This window comes from Vitis vinifera, chromosome 5, assembly GCF_030704535.1.
Source record: "Vitis vinifera cultivar Pinot Noir 40024 chromosome 5, ASM3070453v1".
Lineage (NCBI taxonomy): Eukaryota > Viridiplantae > Streptophyta > Magnoliopsida > Vitales > Vitaceae > Vitis > Vitis vinifera.
This window is the reverse complement of record NC_081809.1, coordinates 8,264,388-8,281,517: the sequence shown is the minus strand read 5'-3', so window position 1 is coordinate 8,281,517 and position 17,130 is coordinate 8,264,388. Positions and strand designations below refer to the sequence as shown.

General features: G+C 37.4%; 2 protein-coding genes across 2 annotated transcripts; one reads left to right on the top strand and one right to left on the bottom strand.

The window, feature by feature from the left end:
* The first annotated feature begins 342 nt into the window (after window positions 1-342).
* Window positions 343-1,590, top strand: LOC104879288 (hypothetical protein). Its single transcript, XM_010651789.3, has one exon. The coding sequence runs from the start codon at window positions 771-773 to the stop codon at window positions 1,347-1,349; it is 579 nt and encodes a 192-aa protein (XP_010650091.1). The 5' UTR covers window positions 343-770; the 3' UTR covers window positions 1,350-1,590.
* Window positions 1,591-1,724: 134 nt separating this feature from the next.
* On the bottom strand, window positions 1,725-16,532 carry LOC100249416 (pre-mRNA-splicing factor SLU7). The gene is made up of 10 exons (XM_002285165.5): window positions 16,341-16,532; window positions 13,111-13,274; window positions 12,909-13,021; window positions 11,824-12,240; window positions 11,550-11,685; window positions 11,153-11,452; window positions 9,333-9,549; window positions 2,523-2,626; window positions 2,138-2,206; window positions 1,725-2,057 (listed from the first exon to the last, which is right to left on the bottom strand). The coding sequence occupies exons 1-10, from the start codon at window positions 16,354-16,356 to the stop codon at window positions 1,980-1,982; spliced, it is 1,614 nt and encodes a 537-aa protein (XP_002285201.1). The 5' UTR covers window positions 16,357-16,532; the 3' UTR covers window positions 1,725-1,979.
* Between the last annotated feature and the right edge of the window lie 598 nt (window positions 16,533-17,130).

The following is a 17,130-nucleotide window of genomic DNA, read 5'->3' as shown; positions in this document are numbered from 1 at the left end:
TAATAGTAATATGAATAGAAGCATCTGATCTCAATTGTGTCAAGTGTTTTGAGGCTTAAAATGAGGTGTAAAGCCAGCCACAAAGATTGACCAATGCTTTTGTCCTTAAATCTTTACAAGTTGGAAAGTCAGGTGCCTTGCCGTCCACACACACTACACCTTTACGTTGCATCGAAATGCTTTTGTAAATTAAGGTTTGGTTATATATATATTTGTCATCAAAGGTTAAGAAAGTGTGGTTCAATTTGGAATTGATTGTCAGAAGGAAATGGGGTTTTGAAGACATTTTCCAAAGAGTATGGGGCAGTCTTTTCAGGATGATGGCACGGGCGTAGGGAACAACCACAACTCCCCGTCTCAAGAGGTACAAAATAACAGCACTTTACACAAGTTTCTTTTCTTCGTCACTCAGTAAACTTAACACCCAAGATTGCTACAACTCCAAGCAGGGGTCCCAAGGTTGCCGAAAGTGATGAGCACTAGTGCTTGACCTCCTTCAAAGCCGCTCCTGATATTTTGCCACCTTAACAGCTATGCTATTCTCATCTATGTCCCCCCAAATCATAGAGAATTTATGAATTGATGATTGTAGGGTGGCATCCAGTAATTTATGCAAAAGGTATAGGACTGTGTTGCCCCACCCATATGGGAGAAAGTAGACTGAAAGCCAAGGGGCTCAAGGCTAATAAGAACCATCATCCTCTATTGCCTTTCTAGACAAGTCTCCTCTCCATCTCTCCCCTTATCCCAGTTTCAGCTTTCAATCTTCCATGAGGCTTGCAAAGAAGCTTTTAGGTGCTAAGAAGGCCTGGAAGAGCTTGACCAGCAGGGTCCAATCTAAGCTGCACAAGCACAACATTTCCAAGGCTAAAAAATACGCCACTCATCTCCTAACCGGCTTGAGCTCTATCAGGCACCTTGTTGCCTGTAAGCGACTGCGTAAACGACGAGCTTTCAAGAGATCCTACTCAGCTCTGCACTATGATCATCACTACAAACGCTGCGACCAGCAACAGCTTCAGAAGGGTTTTGCAGCCATATATGTGGACCATCTGTTTGCAGAGGGTGCCCCTGGGGAGACAAGCAAGGGAAAACAAGTAGTTGCAGAAGACAGCAATGGTGGCAAGGCCAAAACTGAAACAGGAGCTGGTTCATTGGAAACCAAGGCAAGTGAAAAGAGCCGATGTACAGTTAGTGATGCGTGGAAGGCTGCTGTGGCTTCATCACCACAATTACGAGGGGTGGACGAGAGAGCGGACGAATTCATTTCCAAATTCCACAAAAAAATGAAGCTTGAGAGCGAGAAATCCATCCTTGATTTCCAGGAGATGATAAAAAGGAGTGCCTAGAAGCTCGTAGTGTCCTCTTACCTTCACATTCCTTCTTTTTCATTGTAAAAATTGACATTAAAAGAAAGGGGTTTGAATATTTGAAAATATAGCCTTTTTTTTTTCTTTTTTTTTTTCTTTTTGCGGGTTCTTCTGAGTGCAACAGCGGGTGGACTTCTATAGGGATTATATTATCTGTTATTTGGGCATTGATTGTGTATTTTTAATTTGAGAGTTTCTTATTTTTCTTATTTTTGTTTTATAGACATGAAACGTGTTATAGCTTGCATTTTTAGCTTGTAATGTATAAGCTGAAGATACTTGAACTGGAATGCGATGGTTCAAGCATGAAAAAGGCCTTTATGCTTGTGACCAATCCAATCAATAAATTGTAGATGTTAGAAAACAGAGAGGAGCATGCACAAGAATTACCAAGGCAAACAAGTGTTTTCCAGGTTACATTTTTGTCACCACAAAAAAAAAAAAAAAAAAATCAACCTGAGGAATATATAATATTCCCTGTTTTCAGAAATATTATAAAGCTCACATAACAGCATTATTTACAAACGTTATGTATTCTGGTTCACCTGAGGAATATGCAAACAAGTGTTTCCAGGTAACAACATGAGTAGGCTACAACATGAGTATACACTAGTGCAGAAAATCTTTCATGGGATCATCATGATGTATCTTCTTCATCCTATATGCCTCCATATCCTCAACAGTAACCTACAATGGCAAAGAAAGTCAGCAAGCAGCAAATATTGTTAGGAGATGTTCAAGAATTAAAGATGGATGAAAGCCCATACCTCATCATCCCATTTGACATTATATTTTCGCTTCCTTTCATCCCGCTCTTCTTTCTTTCTCTCATCCTCCTGGTCAAAACAAACATGTTCACGTAATAAGCATTTTTACTTCTGTTACAAGGCATGAAAAACAGCAATCCAACTTCAAAACAATCATTGCTAAATTTGAGTCAACTTGGAAAATCAAGTATTAAAACGGATTCCAATATCTAGAAATCCTTAGCTGCGGGTTAAAGGTATAAAGCATTTAGATTTGGAGTTCTATCACATGCATCTCTAAGACAACTAAAATCAATTCTAAAGTAGATTTAGCCCCCCAAAATTAAGATCTTATGAAACATTATATTAACAATCAGGAAGTAAAAATGAAGATCCTGAAAATCACCTTCTTAAGAGCGTCGACAAGTAATTTCTGGTCAAGAACCAAGTCATCCGGCACATCAGTTCCCCAGGTAGCAAGCTTTTTCTCCTCCACTGGGGCAGGAGCCTCTGCATTAATGTTGAGATACAGTTAATCGAGCAAGCATTTTGAATCAAAGTGTAATGAAACTTGTAAAAAATTGAGAGATGTAAGGATCAAATGAATGGTAAAATTGAATACCAAGACTTAAAACAAGTATGATTTTATAATTAAATAAATGTTCATGTCACTGTCAAATGAAATTGTTCTTGTAGTGTTTAAAAACAATCACAGGACACTTTAAACCTTAACCAAAGGAAGTGCAACAGGAATGGAACATAAACAGAAGCTACATTCCGTTCAAAATTCAATATAAGAAAGTGAACTGGAATTAAACATGGAAAATAAGATCATAATAACCTTCTTGAGGCAGAGATTGCACTCAAGGAGAAAGACGGATGATACACAATTACCAAAATAAACAACATGCAATGCAAGTGCTACTAACCACCATCCCACATTACATTTGGGGTGAAAAAAAGTCCAGGGTCCTGGTTCGGGATGGAAAATGCAGTAAGACGGAGGTTGGTTGTCATTGATTCCAAGTCCTTCGAGCTTAGGGTTGATTGGGTAAAGGGGCGATGTGAGGTGCAGATAGTGGAAAGAGGAAAAGGCTACCGGAGATGGATCAAAGTGAGCAGGGGAGTGCTGGAATGACTCTTGAAGTCCTTGGATTTATGCTGTACGTGGAGATAGGAAAAACTTTTCAGGGGCAATTTGAAAGACCGTGGTAGAAGGTTCAAGATGGAAATGCGTCAAAATGTTGCTGAGTGTTATATTCTGGTTTCTATGATTTCAGAAGACGACAAAAGATACTTCATTATTATTCCAGAGGGTTTCGATCTTCTAGGCTGGGACTCCATGGGACGAAAGTGAAGGGAGTTATCCTTAGTTGATGCTGATATCAAAGCAGGGGAAGAGGGTAATCCCAGGTCAGGAAGCTTGAAGAGTCCTTCCCTAGTCAAATCTGGTCTAAGCTTTACAGATGTTACTAAAAAACTGCCAAGGATTGGGTGAAGAAGTATGGGTTCAAGTTGGGAATGCTATGTACTCGTCTAAGCTGAAATCCCTTCGTTGTTGTTTCGTAGGCAAATGGGATGTAAGGGATGATTTAACGCCAGAGTTTTAGGCAGTGGAAAATTGGGTAAAGACCCAGTGGAGGTTTTTCGGACCAGTAAAAGTGGCCTTGTTGAGTGATTCTTTGTTCTTGTTTGAATTCTCTTCTCAGGTTTTTGCTCAAAAAGCGGTGGAGGAGGGTTGTCACTCTTTCAATGGTCTTCAAATTTCTAAACTGGTGGAAGCCAACTGTGGGGTGTTCTCAGCTGGATTTTCAGAGGGATGTTTCCTGGGTGAGACATCCAGGTTTGCCTCTACAACTTTGGGATTTGGAGTTTTTCATAAAGGTAGGAGATGCCTGTGGAGGATTCATAGCCATGGACAATGAGACCAAACAGTCCTGAAATTTGAAATGGGCAAGAATCCTGGTAAAAAACAATGGAAAGGAAGTGCCTGGAAAACTTGAGGTGGTGGCGGGGTTTGCGCCCTTCTATATTCCGCTATGGTGGGAGAATTCCATGTGGTACTCAGCCGTGCAGGTTGCCAAGGCAGCAAATTCCCATAGTGAATTACAGTTGGAAATCAAAGATAGCTTCATGCAAGAAGAAGGGCTGGTTGTATCACGCGCTTCGGTGCGCGTAGACAAAGCCAAAGATCCCTGCAGAAAGGATGCCATTGCAGCCATTTCAGCCGCGTCTGTCAGAGATGGGATGGGGTCGACTGTAGACCATGGGGCTGCTCAGGATGGAGGGGATGTTGACGTGAGATCTTGGAAAAGCAGGGACACTTTAAAGCTAAAAGACCATATGGACTCGACCTTTGAAATGTGCCTAAGTCAGCCAAAAAGGATGGTGGGGATCCTGACTTCGGCAAAAGAGGGAAAATCAACCTTTTAAGGTTGGGATTGGTGAAGTCTGACTGCAGGATGGGGGTGAATGATTATGGGGTAGGGCTGGAGTCTAGAAGTGGAGCCCAATTTTTGGTGAAGCCCAATTTAGAGCAGGCTAGGCGTATTAAAAATAAATCGGGCCTTCTTTTATCAAAGAGGGTTGGCCTAAGGGCTGAAAGTTGGGTAAGGCCCAAAAAACCCAGCCTTAGAAATTTATATCATGCAAAGAAGGCCCATGGAGACTTGTTATGTTGTGCTGGAATCCCTAAAGCAGATGAGGGGAGTAGTAATGATCTTCAATCACTTGGGCTTGCAAAAGAACCGTTTGGAGGGGAAAGGGCCACTGTGAAGGAAGCCCCAGATCGAGAGCTTGTTCTTTGCAGGTTTGGAGCTTGGTCAAAAGACAACGAAGGAGAGTCAGGTACGAATCTGCTATCTTGTGCTGGGGAGAGGAATTCTTCTTCTTCTCCTCTTTCTGGGTTGGGGGGATCTATGTGGGAAGTTTGGATAAGGGAGTCTAAGGGGCCAATCGACTCGCAGAAGGATATCGAAGAGTGTGGATTAGTGCAAGATCCTCTGTGTATGATTCTCAAGGACGGAAGGTCTATCTTTCTTCAAGATCACACTAGTCTCATGCCTCCAGTTGAAAGGGTGGGAGTTCCTCTAGGGGAGCAACGGTTTGGAAATTCTCATTGCACAGCGATAAGAGAGGAAAGCTCATCGCTAGAGGTTTCTGCAGAAGGAAAGATAGGAAATTTGAGTTCTCCTTGGGTAAACAAAAAATTCCTTTTTGCAAATCATTGGGGGTCTCAGTGGAAGGATTTGAAGATGATATTTGAGAATTCTGGTAGGAATTGAGAACAGAAAATGCTCTGCGAGTCTGCTGAAACTAAGTAAAAAAGGAAAAAGGGGAGCTTTGTCAAGTTCAAGGAAAGACAGAATTGAAGAAACTTTTCAGCTCCATTAATTATGAGGGTAATGCAAGAAAAGAGGTAGAGGGTGAGGGGTTGAGTAGGCAATTAACATCAGTTTCCTCATGAAGCTTAGGATATCATCCTGGAATGTTAAAGGCTTTTACATGATCCAGATGAAAGAAAGATTTTCAAGTCCATGGTTAGAAAACACACGTCTGACTTAGCATGCATTCAGAAGACTAAGATGAGGGAGATGTCAGACACAATTGTGAGAAGCCTAGGTGTGGGTAGGCATTTGCAATGGGAGTCTTTGGATGCAAGGGACACAACAGGAGGGGAGTTACTATTTTAGGATACAAGAGTTTTGGAGAGGTTGGCTTCTAAAGTGGCGTCTTTCTCCATTTCTTGTTATTTTATAAACTAGGAGGATAGGTTTTTCTTTAGGCTTTTTCGGGGCTTTTATTGGAAGCTGAAGGAAAGAGAGAGGAGAGAGACGTGGGAGGAGTTAGCTTTGATTAAGGGGCTTTGGGATGTGCCTTGGTGTATAGTAGGTGACTTTAATGTGGTCCGTTTCCCAGTTGAAAAAGGTAACTGTAATCGATTGTCAGCTACCCATGAGACAATTTTCCAATTTTATTGATGAGTTGGACTTGTAGACCCGCCTCTTGGTGGAGCTGGCTTTACTTGAAGTGGAGGACAAGGTGGTTCTTTCAAAGCTTGTCTAGACCCTTTTTTGTTTTCTAGAGATTGGGAGGATCACATCTTAAGGGCCTTGCAAGTTTTGTTGCCAAGACCACTGTCTGACCAATCTTCTATTTTGTTTAAAGACTTTTTTTTTTTTGGGGGGGGGGGAGGAGAAAAGGTAAAAGCCCTTTCTCCGGAGAGAAAATCAAAGAGTGGTGGCAATCTTATAATTTCAAGGGTAGCCCTAGCTTTGTGCTCTCTAGAAAATTACAGGCATTGAAAAGTAATCTGAAGAAGTGGAATAAAGAGGTGCTCGAGAATGCCTCAACTAGGAAGGATTCAGCTCTGGAGTTGATAAACTATTGGGATAGTAAACAAAGATTAAGACCCCTATCTGAAGAAGATAGGATAAGCTAAAGAAATGTCAAAGATGAGTTCAGTCACCTAACTATTGTAGAAGAAACTTCTTAGAGGCAAAAGTCAAGGGCACTCTAGCTAAAGGAGGGAGATAACAACACGAAATTTTTTCACCGCATGGCTAATGCTAGGAGAAATGGAAATTTCATCAGTAGCCACACCACCAATGGAATTTGCTAGGAAAAAGAGGAGGAGCTTAAAGAAGGCATTTTTTCCCATTTTAGAGAAATGTTTAAGGAACCTCAAGTGAGAAGACCCGATATGGCAACAGAACTCTTCAAGAGCATTGACTCAACAGACAGAGAGGTCTTAGAGGGTCCTTTTTCGGAGGAGGAGGTGACCATAGCTCTAGCAAAATTGGGAGGTGACAAAGCCCCTGGGCCAAAAGGGTTTTCTCTGGCCTTTTGGAAATCTTGTTCGCCTACAATGGGTAGAGAAGTGATGCAGTTATTTAAGGAGTTTCATTTGCAAAATTCCATGACTCGTAGCCTTAATGCAACATTCTTAGTTCTCCTCCCTAAGAAAGGAGGGGCACGTGACATGAAGGACTTTAGACCAATCAACCTGCTAGGGAGCCTTTATAAACTCTTGCAAAAGTCCTAGCTAATAGGTTGAAAAGGGTGATGGGCAAGGTGCTGTTAAATAGTCAGAACACTTTTGTGAGGGGGTAGACAAATCTTGGATGTTGCTTTGATTGCAAATGAAGCGGTTGATTCAAGGAAGTGTAGCTCTAATGCGGGCCTTGTTTGCAAATTGGATATAGAAAAGGCCTACAATCACGCCAACTAGACATTTCTTCTCTATCTTAGAAAAAATGGGTTTTGGCCCTAAGCGGAGACAGTGGATTCACTTCTGCATTTCCACTGTGAGAATGGCGGTTCTAGTTAATGGCAGTCCCGTAGATTTTTTCCTAACCTCTAGAGGATTGCGGCAAGGGGACCTTCTTTCACCTTATTTCTTTGTATTGCATATGGAGGCCCTCAACAGTTTAATTGCTAAGGCTGAACATGGAGGGTTTATTAGGGGCTTCAAGATTAAGGGCAGAGGAGCAAATGAGAATTAAGTTTCACACCTTTTGTTTGTCGATGATACCCTTCTCTTTTGTGAGGAGGATGTAGAACAACTGAATTTTTTAAAATAGATTATCATGTGTTTTGAATTGGTGTTAGACTTGAAATAAATTTGCAAAAAAGTGAAGTTATTCTAGTAGGGGAGACGGTGGATGTGAATAGAGCAACTTCTCTTTTTAGGTGCAAGGTAGGAAAGCTTCCCACTTCTTATCTAGGCTTACCCCCTTAGGTCCTCTAATAAGCAATGTGCTGTTTGGGACTCAATTGAGGAGAGGTTTAAAAGGAAATTGTACCTATCCAAAGGAGGAAGACTTGTCCTTTTAAAGAGCACTATTTCAAATCTCCCTATTTATTTTATGTCCCTTTTTGTAACTCCTAGAAAAGTGAGAATTAGATTAGAGAGAATTCAAAGAGACTTTTTGTGGGGAGATTTAGGAGATAGGAGCAAGATCCACTTAGTAAAATGGTCAGATGTGTGTAAGACTAAAAGTTTTGAAGGTTTGGGGATAAGAAGACTGCCCAGTCTCAATCAAGCTTTGCTAGGCAAATGGCTATGGAGATTCTCTGTTGAGCGTGAGCTTGTGGAGGAAGATCATTTGTGGAAAGTTTGGGGAGGTGGAGGGGGGTTGGACTACTAGAATGTGGAGGGATTCCTTTGGGATGGGCCTTTGGAAGGACATTAGAAAAGGGTGGGAAAAGTTTAATGCTAGAACTTCTATCCATATAGGAAATAGTAGTCGTACAAGTTTTTGGTGGGACATTTGGGCAGGGGACTTCAAGCTAAAACATGTTTACCCTACTATTTTTAGGATAGCATCCCATAAAAATGCTACAGTTGCAGAATCTTGGAAAAGAGAAGGGAATGAAGGGGGGTGTTGGGAGGTTCATTTTAGAAGACCCTGCCAAGATTGAGAGGTAGAGGAAGTGACCTGCCTTTTGGGTTTTTTTGTCCCCATTAAAAGTGCCAAAAGGTGAGGACACTTTATGTTGGAAGGAAGATAGGAGAGGAATTTCCAGTGTCAAGTCTTATTATTGTTCTCTAAGTGGAGAGAATAATTTTCTTTCTCAGAACTTGCTTTTTTGCTTGGGAAGCTATTGGAGGAAGATATTAATTGTAAACACTTTAATGAAGAGGGAATGATAAATGGTCAATAGATGTAATCTTTGTAAAGAGAGTGAAGAATCAGTTTATCACATTTTGATTCATTGCGCCAAAACAAGAGAGCTTTGGATCTTTTTATTAGCCCTCCTTGGAGTCACTTGGGTATTTCCATATTCAATGAGAAATCTCCTCCTTCAATGGAAAGTTAAGAGGCCTCAAAAGAAGGATAGAGCAGTTTGGCATTTGGCTCCCATTTACTTATTATGGTGTGTTTGGAAAGAGCGTAATTGAAGAATCTTCAAAGATGAACTTTCCAACCAAGGCTTAAAGGATCTCTTCTTTCAGACTCTTTTTGAGTGGTCTATAGACTCTTTGGAGCTGGATTTCCCCTCTATGTTGATTTTCCTAAATACCCTTTTTTGTGGTTAACTTTGCTTTGTTTGTTTGTTTGTGTGGACTTTCTTTGTTTGAGGTGTGTTTTGGCTTGTTTCTATGTATACAGTTACTGCATGTTCTTTTTGTCTATCAAAAAATAATAATAATAATAACCAAAATAAATAAATAAATATATATAAAAAATAAAAAAAAACACTAGATACTGACCTTCAGTGGCTGCCTTACGAGCAATATTAGTTTTCATGAGGTCTGTTGCAGCTTCAGCAGCCTCAATTCCAGCCGCACCTGTACAGTAGCTGTTTCGTATCATTTGCTTACAGCACTTATAGCCCCACTGGTGGTCCTTCCACCATGAGCCCCAGACACATGTATGATTGTTAATGTAGACATCTTCTTCATACTTGCTTTTTGGAAGAGATGTCTCCTACAAGAAACGATAAGATAAAGCAAGGTAAGATCCTGCTGCAAGCATTAAAAAGGAAAAGAAAAATAAAATAAACAGTTCACACAAATTTTAATTTCAAAAAAAAATATTTGGGCAAACAAGATTTCCAATCTTTTAAAACATAAACAGATTAACAGCTGGTAAACTGAATGTAATAAGATAGACCTAACAGCATTTTTATTTTTTATTTTTTTGATAGGTGACCTAACAGAACAATTATAAATCATGGTATAGAAATCGTTGTGCTTGGATGCTCAATGAGAGAAATTAATGACATCCAACTGAAAAGAAAGGATGCAGTATTACTTTTTATCTCATGGAAAGCACAAGGAAGCAATCTTATGTATCTTTTATTCATTTATGTATTTTTGGACATGCACATATGAGATATAACAATAAAAGCTGTCAAACAAAAAGGAGGCGCAACCCTAGTACACATGAAGTATACAAGGCGCAGCATAAGCCAACAAAAACAGGGAGAAGAAAGTACAATAGGGCATAAATTAAGCCCTAAACCCCATCCATGGTGTCAAAGATCTAAAAGGGCGAAAAAAGGGTTGCCACCATGGCAAACTGCCATAGGTATGATGAATAACAATTTTTTTAAGAAACAAAGACTTTATTGGGATAGAGAAAAATATAAAAGAAGTATGCAGCATTCTACTACAGGGAAAAAAAAACAAAAAAGAAAAAATTGGAACAGAACAAAATATAGACACTAAGGAGAAACCAAAACCAAGAGACCAGCCTCTTGTAGGCTTGTCCTATAAATTCCACCAAATAAGATGGCTCCTTTTTGCTAAGAAATTAGCCTTCTCATTGGCCTTCCTAAGTAAGGCACTAAAAAGAAAAACTCCATCAGGAAAGATAAAATACACAATCTCCCTAACTAATTCGAGAGCCATGGGTGTTACAATGATGGAGGAGGAATCCCTTCTGCCCATATGCCGTTCATATGCATATGGTGTACTCCTCCCCTAAGTCCATCCCAAAGGGCAAGCACCTTCTTCTTGATGGAACTGTCAAACCCATAATAAACTAATATAACCTCCCCCCAAGTGATCTCTACAAAAACCACTATCAAGTACCATCAAAATTCAATTTCAGACATGCTTCCAGAGGAGGCTGGTTGTAGCACAGCTGCCATGCTTGACACAAGCAAGCTTCCAATCCTTCATAATGGATATTAATAGTATCATCCTTACTCTTGGAGACTGGAATGCATAAAGTGTGTTGAGATAAAGCATTATTAAAAAAAAAAAAAAATTGCACTAAGGGCTCCACAAGAACTTGGATAAAACACAAGGTCTGCTGTGATGTCTCTCACATTCTCCAATCTTTTCTGAATCAACTTTAGAATAGGTAGTAAATTTTTTATAGAATTCTGAATAGGGGATTATCCAGTGTGTAGCCATGCATTTTCATAAGAGTTAAGAAATTGGTACATGAAAACCGCAAGACAGTGACAGATGTTCATAAATCATTTAATGAGTGAATAATGAAAATATGAATGTTAGCCACATTAAGGCAAAACCCAAATTTTGAGGGGGGGGAATATGCATAAATTTATCTTCTATAATACCTGGCCTTTTATAATTCTGCCAGCACGATCATATTCAACCTGCCGCTCACTTTGCCCCAAAAGAAGCTCCCTGGGCAGCTCTTCTTCAGCTGCAGCATTACCATATTTATCCATTATAGTGTCTTTCATTCGGGACTTCAACTTTTCCTTGATGACCTTATAATTCTTGAACAGCAATTCAGCTTGGGATGGAGCAGCTTGCATATGGATATCCTGCCCCTTGTCAAATGCTTCCCAAGCATGAATATTGAGTTGCTTGAACTCCAAGGCTTGCCCACTCACTCTATATTGATTATCTCCCTGAAATAATAGCAAATTGAGTCAACATAATCGAACATCTTTATTATTTTGGGGAAATAAAAGTATTTATACTTTGAAAGTTCCTAAAGGTACTCACTCCATAGAACTTCTCATTTGGGTCAGCATCAGGAAGAGGATCTTCACGCATTGATCGGGTCTTAGGATCATAATGGGCTGAGTTGACATCAAGATTTAAGAGATACTTTGCAGTATCCTCCCGAATACGCAGATTCCTAGAAACCAAAAGGAGATAATAAAAAAAAATGCTTCCACCAGATTGCACAAGAATGCTATAACAGTTAAATAATACTTTTCCCAGAACTAAACAGACTCAAAAGATGAATATAAATAGAAGGGCCACAAAAACCCACCTCACAGTTCCTGTGCTTCCACCTCCAGTAGTTCGGACACGTTTCTCAACCTTTGCAAAGTCCATTTGTTTGCTCTCGTCAACCTTGGCTTCATCAACTTTCAGATCATCTTCATCGTCCTCCTCTTCATCACTAACCTCTTCCTCCCCATTCTGCTTATTGTTTTTTTCTTCTAACTTTTTCAGTTGCTGTTCTTTCAAATATTTCCTTCGAGCTTCATCCCTTGCCTCATATCTTTCAATGACCCGAGCATAAGTTGCAGCATCATATCCATTCCAGCGATCTCGTTTGCCATCATAATCCAGCTCAAAGGTCTCAATCTTTTCGTCAGGCGCAATGTGCATGCTTGTCCATTTTGCTCCCTTCTGTCGAGGTCTCTCCATGCATGTCTTTGCATTATGTGTCATAGCCCCACAACTGTAGTGCAAATGAAAGCGATCTCCTCAGGAATCACAGACAACCAAGAAAAAATGATTCATGATACAATATAATTGGCAATCATGTTTTGAAATATTGCTAGCAAAGTTGTATAAATAGATGGTCTAATTTGTGATAATGGAAGCATGCATCTTTGGAAGCATAAAGCATCAGGGCAATTGCACCTAGGCAATACTTGTTACTACTGCTACCTTAGCATAAGGTAGGCAAGCAAATGATCTAATGGCTGCCAAAGGATGCCTTGACAAACACTGCCTGAAATGCTGTTTCTATACGGGCATAGCAGTAAGTGATCAGGCCTATATTTGATAGAAACAGAGAGTGTTGCCCTCAGCATCCTTTGAAGAAATTCCCCATATTTTCTTACACTCCCAGAGGGCAACATAATGGACACACATGGATTCCCTACTAAGTAATGTGCAAGCTTTTGTCATGCACATACTTCCTTTTACTTCCAAAAAGCTTTTGACTCCCGTAATTGAAAATTATCTTCCCATGTCTCAATTGCATCTAATGACATACCATGCTCCCCAATCCAGGGTTATTACTGGACAAATGGAAAACTCAAATCAACTGCTCATTAGCAATATCTACCAATTAAAGATCAATTGTTGAAAAACTAGCAGAAAACTACAAGGGGCACTTACTTTTCACATGCACCCTTTCTATACTTATCCGCCTGAAATATTTTTGCACCTCTGTCATACCAAGCTTTCGTGTAATTTGGATCTGATTTCCATTTCCTTTGATGTTTCAGACTCTAAATATGAGAAAGAAAAACCTTAAATCAGCATACAAGGATTATAATGGAAGAGAAAAAGTAGACACTGAGAAATTGATGCAGCTTACAGGTCTCTCAGCATTAAGATACCATGGCGCTGAGGACATATACTGAGGAATATGAGGGTTGATTTCTTTGCCATCTTCATCAAGCTCAGCTGGTGCAAGCCCAGCTTTACGGGCTTCCTCTAATTCCAGCTGTTTTCGGTGGTCCTCCCTGGATTTGAAAGCCACTGCAAAAGCCACCAAGTAAGATGCGTGAATGAGAAGAGAAAAAGGAAACCATAACAGCATACACCACCTAATGCTTAAACTATTAGGACAGTCACTGGTACGGATAAATACTTTGGGTGTCCCTTATGTCTCCAAAATTGTGCTTAATTGTGTCTCCAAAATCATGCTTAAGCACCCACAAAATTGTTCCTTAACACCTCCCCTGTTAAGATCTCATCGCCTTATTGTGATCAAACAGCAAAAAGTTCTTTTTCCCAACAACCAATGGTTGTTAAATGATTTACTGTGTCCAAGGTCATATGACTAATAGTGACAGGCTTAGCTTGTTATTAGAAAAAAAAAGGGGAAAAAAAAACTACTAGATCAATTTATTGCCAACTATATACTTCAACATGTGATAAAAACAAAGAGGGAAGTTAGGACATCTAAATTGGTCAGTCTAATGTCCAGAAACCCAAAGTTCCAATCAGAATCAGCAAAGAATCCAAAAGCACGATTAGATTACACTCAAACAGAAACAAACAAACCAACATGAGGCTAAAAGAGACAGCCAAGCACATAATCATAAGTGAAAATATATACATTGAACTAAGGATGATTCCTTGATGATTGAAAAATTCTATTATTTGAATAACAGCAACTTGGAGAAACTTGACAAAAAGAAACAAGATAAAATCAAGTTTCTAGGTGACTAGGGCAAGTTTATCGTTTGGTACATAAGCAAGGTCCTAAATGGGCTATTCATCATGCACAACAAACTAAACCATGGATCCTCATAAAATAGGTAAACTCATAAACAAATAAAAATATGAACCTATCAATATATATATATATATACATATGACAAGGATAATAATGTCTTCTAGCCATAACCAGTGTTATCTAAGGTGATCACCTAAGTGTAGATAAAAGTCGCCTTTTAAAGACATAGGCAAGGCAGCTTCAAATAGGCAACGCCTAGGCAATCGCTTTGGGATAAGGCACAAGGCATAGAGGCTCGCCTTTGACCATGAATTAAGATTACATACTTAGATTATAATTTCATTCAATCTAACATTGGATTAAACAAAGTATAAGATAAAATATTATAATATCAATCATAGAGATAATAAAATGGAAGGTTATCAATCTAGTCTTAATGGAAGTAATAACAATTTTAATTTCAATAATGACTATGATGATGATGCCTAAAGCTTCTCTAGAATGTTCAATCTCTTATTTTGTTTTTTATTTTACTTTTTAGGTGTTTGAAAAATTAGAATATACATTTAGATAGGATTGATATCTTTAAACAATATGATGTTTTTTATAATATGGGGTATAATATTTAACACTTTCAATAATTATTACTATTTTGTTAATTTTATAAGACATCGCGAGTGATGAAAAATTAATAGTGTTGATTATTGAAGACAACACTTATATTTGTTGAATATCGAATAGATAAATATATGTATATTTTTTATCGCCTTACTATAGTTAGGTTATCGCCTTGTTTTTCGTTTTTCGCCTTAAACTAAAAGGAGTCTTATCGTCTTGATATCGCCTTTTGCTTTTGACAACACTGACCATAACTTTTTATTAGGGATGCCAATGCATTCAGTCAATGTTATAATGTTTTTTAAATTAACTTTATTTTCAATTTCTAAACTTTTTCTTTCAAATTCAAATAAGCTTATCTTTATATTAAACTGCCTTTTTTGGTTATTTTTAGAAAGATTTTCCACATTTTTAATATTTTATGTTTTTATATTGATTTTCTTTCTTAAATGTTCATAATATCATTATTTCATGTTTGATTAATTTTAAATTCAGAAATTTCATTTTTTGAATTTCAATTTTTTTCTGCCGAATTATTCTGAATTCTTTTTCCTTTACACGGTTAATTTGCTTATCTAAAACTCAAAAATAATAATAATAATAATAATAATAATAATAATAATAATAATAATAATTTATTTTGTAAGCCTAACCATAAATAAATAAAATAAAAATATCTCACGATCATGTAATTTTGTAATAATAATAATAATAATAATAATAATAATTTATTTTGTAAGCCTAACCATAAATAAATAAAATAAAAATATCTCACGATCATGTAATTTTGAGTCACATATAATTGTTATCTTCCACGTTATTTTCAATCACCTTTTTTTTCTTAACAAATGGTTTTTACAGTTTTATGTTTTTTAATTTATGGTTTTTAACATGTATTCTTTCCATATTCATATAAAATAATATTTAGTTTCACCAAAATTGCATTCAATTTGGAATCCCCATACACCAGAATTTAATTTTTTTTTTTTTTTTTTTGAAAAAAAAAAAAAGCCTCTACCAGTTGAATTGTTTCTATAGATTTCAGGCCTTGAGAACTTGATATCAAGCCTAGAAGAAATTAATCTTGAATCTTCAATTCTATTCAAACAAACCCAAATTCATGCACCAAAAACGCAGCCTTAATATAGCTATCCACAGTCTTGTTTTTCTTTTTTCATGTTCATGTTATTCTTTCATACCCCCAACCCACTGAAATCCACAACAGAAATGGCTTTAAAACCCAAATCCCGAAATATTACGCTCCATTTGGATCTTAGCAAGAATCAGAGAAGGAGAGGAAAATTAGTAAAAGTAATTTCCAGCAATTTTCGTCCCGTTCTCTCTTTTATGCTGAGATTCAAACAAAGCTTTAGGCAAAGGATCTGTATGAAACTCATTATCAATCAACAAATATGAGAAAAGAAAAGCCCTAGACCAAGCCCTATTGATTACAAAAAAAAATAAAAAAAAAAGGTTTACTCCCCAACATTAACAAAAAAAACGAATTGAGAAACCAATCAAATTCCCCCAAAAAACCAATCAAATCCCTAAAATTAGGGTTTCTACGTCAGTCAATCAATGTTGAGAAACCAAAAAAACAAATTCCCCCTTTACCACCGTTTGTTTTTCCAGAAATATGTTCAGCGAAAACAAAACAACCTACGAGTCCCCTAACAAAATTGAGTTTCTACCCTTTAAAAAATTGCAGAAAAATAGAAGGAAGAGAGAGCAAAGTAGAGACGTACCAGAAGCAGTCGCCATATCGGAGAGAAGAGAATCAAATTAGTGGTTGCAGCGAAAACCCTAAGCAGAAGCTGCGAGAAACTATGAATTGCGTATGGAGATTCGGACGAGAGCAGGGCCGCAGAGAGGCTAGGTAATGACTGAATAAATAAATACTCACACGTGGTTTCTGATATGATCCTGCCTATTCTAATTGTACTCCGCCTATATATATATATTATTAAAAAATATATAAACCATGATAAAAATAAAACCAATAAAAAAAAGTAATGTCTAAATTTTAAAATTATAAATAAAAACTTTAAAATCGAAAAAAAAATTATTAAAAAAATAAAGGATTAAATTTTATTTTCATGTGACAGGTCATTAGAGAGATATGCCATAAAAATAACAAAAAGAATTAAAAAATTCATATTAAGAATGTTTACATATATTTAATTTAATGATATAAATATAAATAAAATAAAAAATAATATATAGAATATTAAAAAAATTGCAATAAAACAAATGAAAATTTTAAATAAACATAATCTCAAGAGAATTAAGTGGTGGACTAATCATGATAATGACTCAAAAGGGTCACACCATTTTTATAAATTCCTATCAAGTCCTTTGATAATTCCAATTATATTTTCTTTTTTATATATTAATATTTTAAATTATTCATGTTATTATTAATGTCATTCTTATTAATATTATATATTTTTATGATTATTATTCATATTTTTATTATTATATTAAAAAATATTATTATATTTTTATTATTACTACTAAAAAAACCCTAAAAGATAA

Bases quoted from the DNA above. Each gene is read 5' to 3' on its own strand.
- LOC104879288 (XM_010651789.3), top strand. From the start codon at position 771: ATGAGGCTTGCAAAGAAGCTTTTAGGTGCTAAGAAGGCCTGGAAGAGC.
- LOC100249416 (XM_002285165.5), bottom strand. The intron at 13,022-13,110 runs GTAAGCTGCATC...TCTCATATTTAG, and splicing joins ATCTTAATGCTGAGAGACCT to AGTCTGAAACATCAAAGGAA. The intron at 2,207-2,522 runs GTGATTTTCAGG...TGTTTTGACCAG, and splicing joins TTGTCGACGCTCTTAAGAAG to GAGGATGAGAGAAAGAAAGA.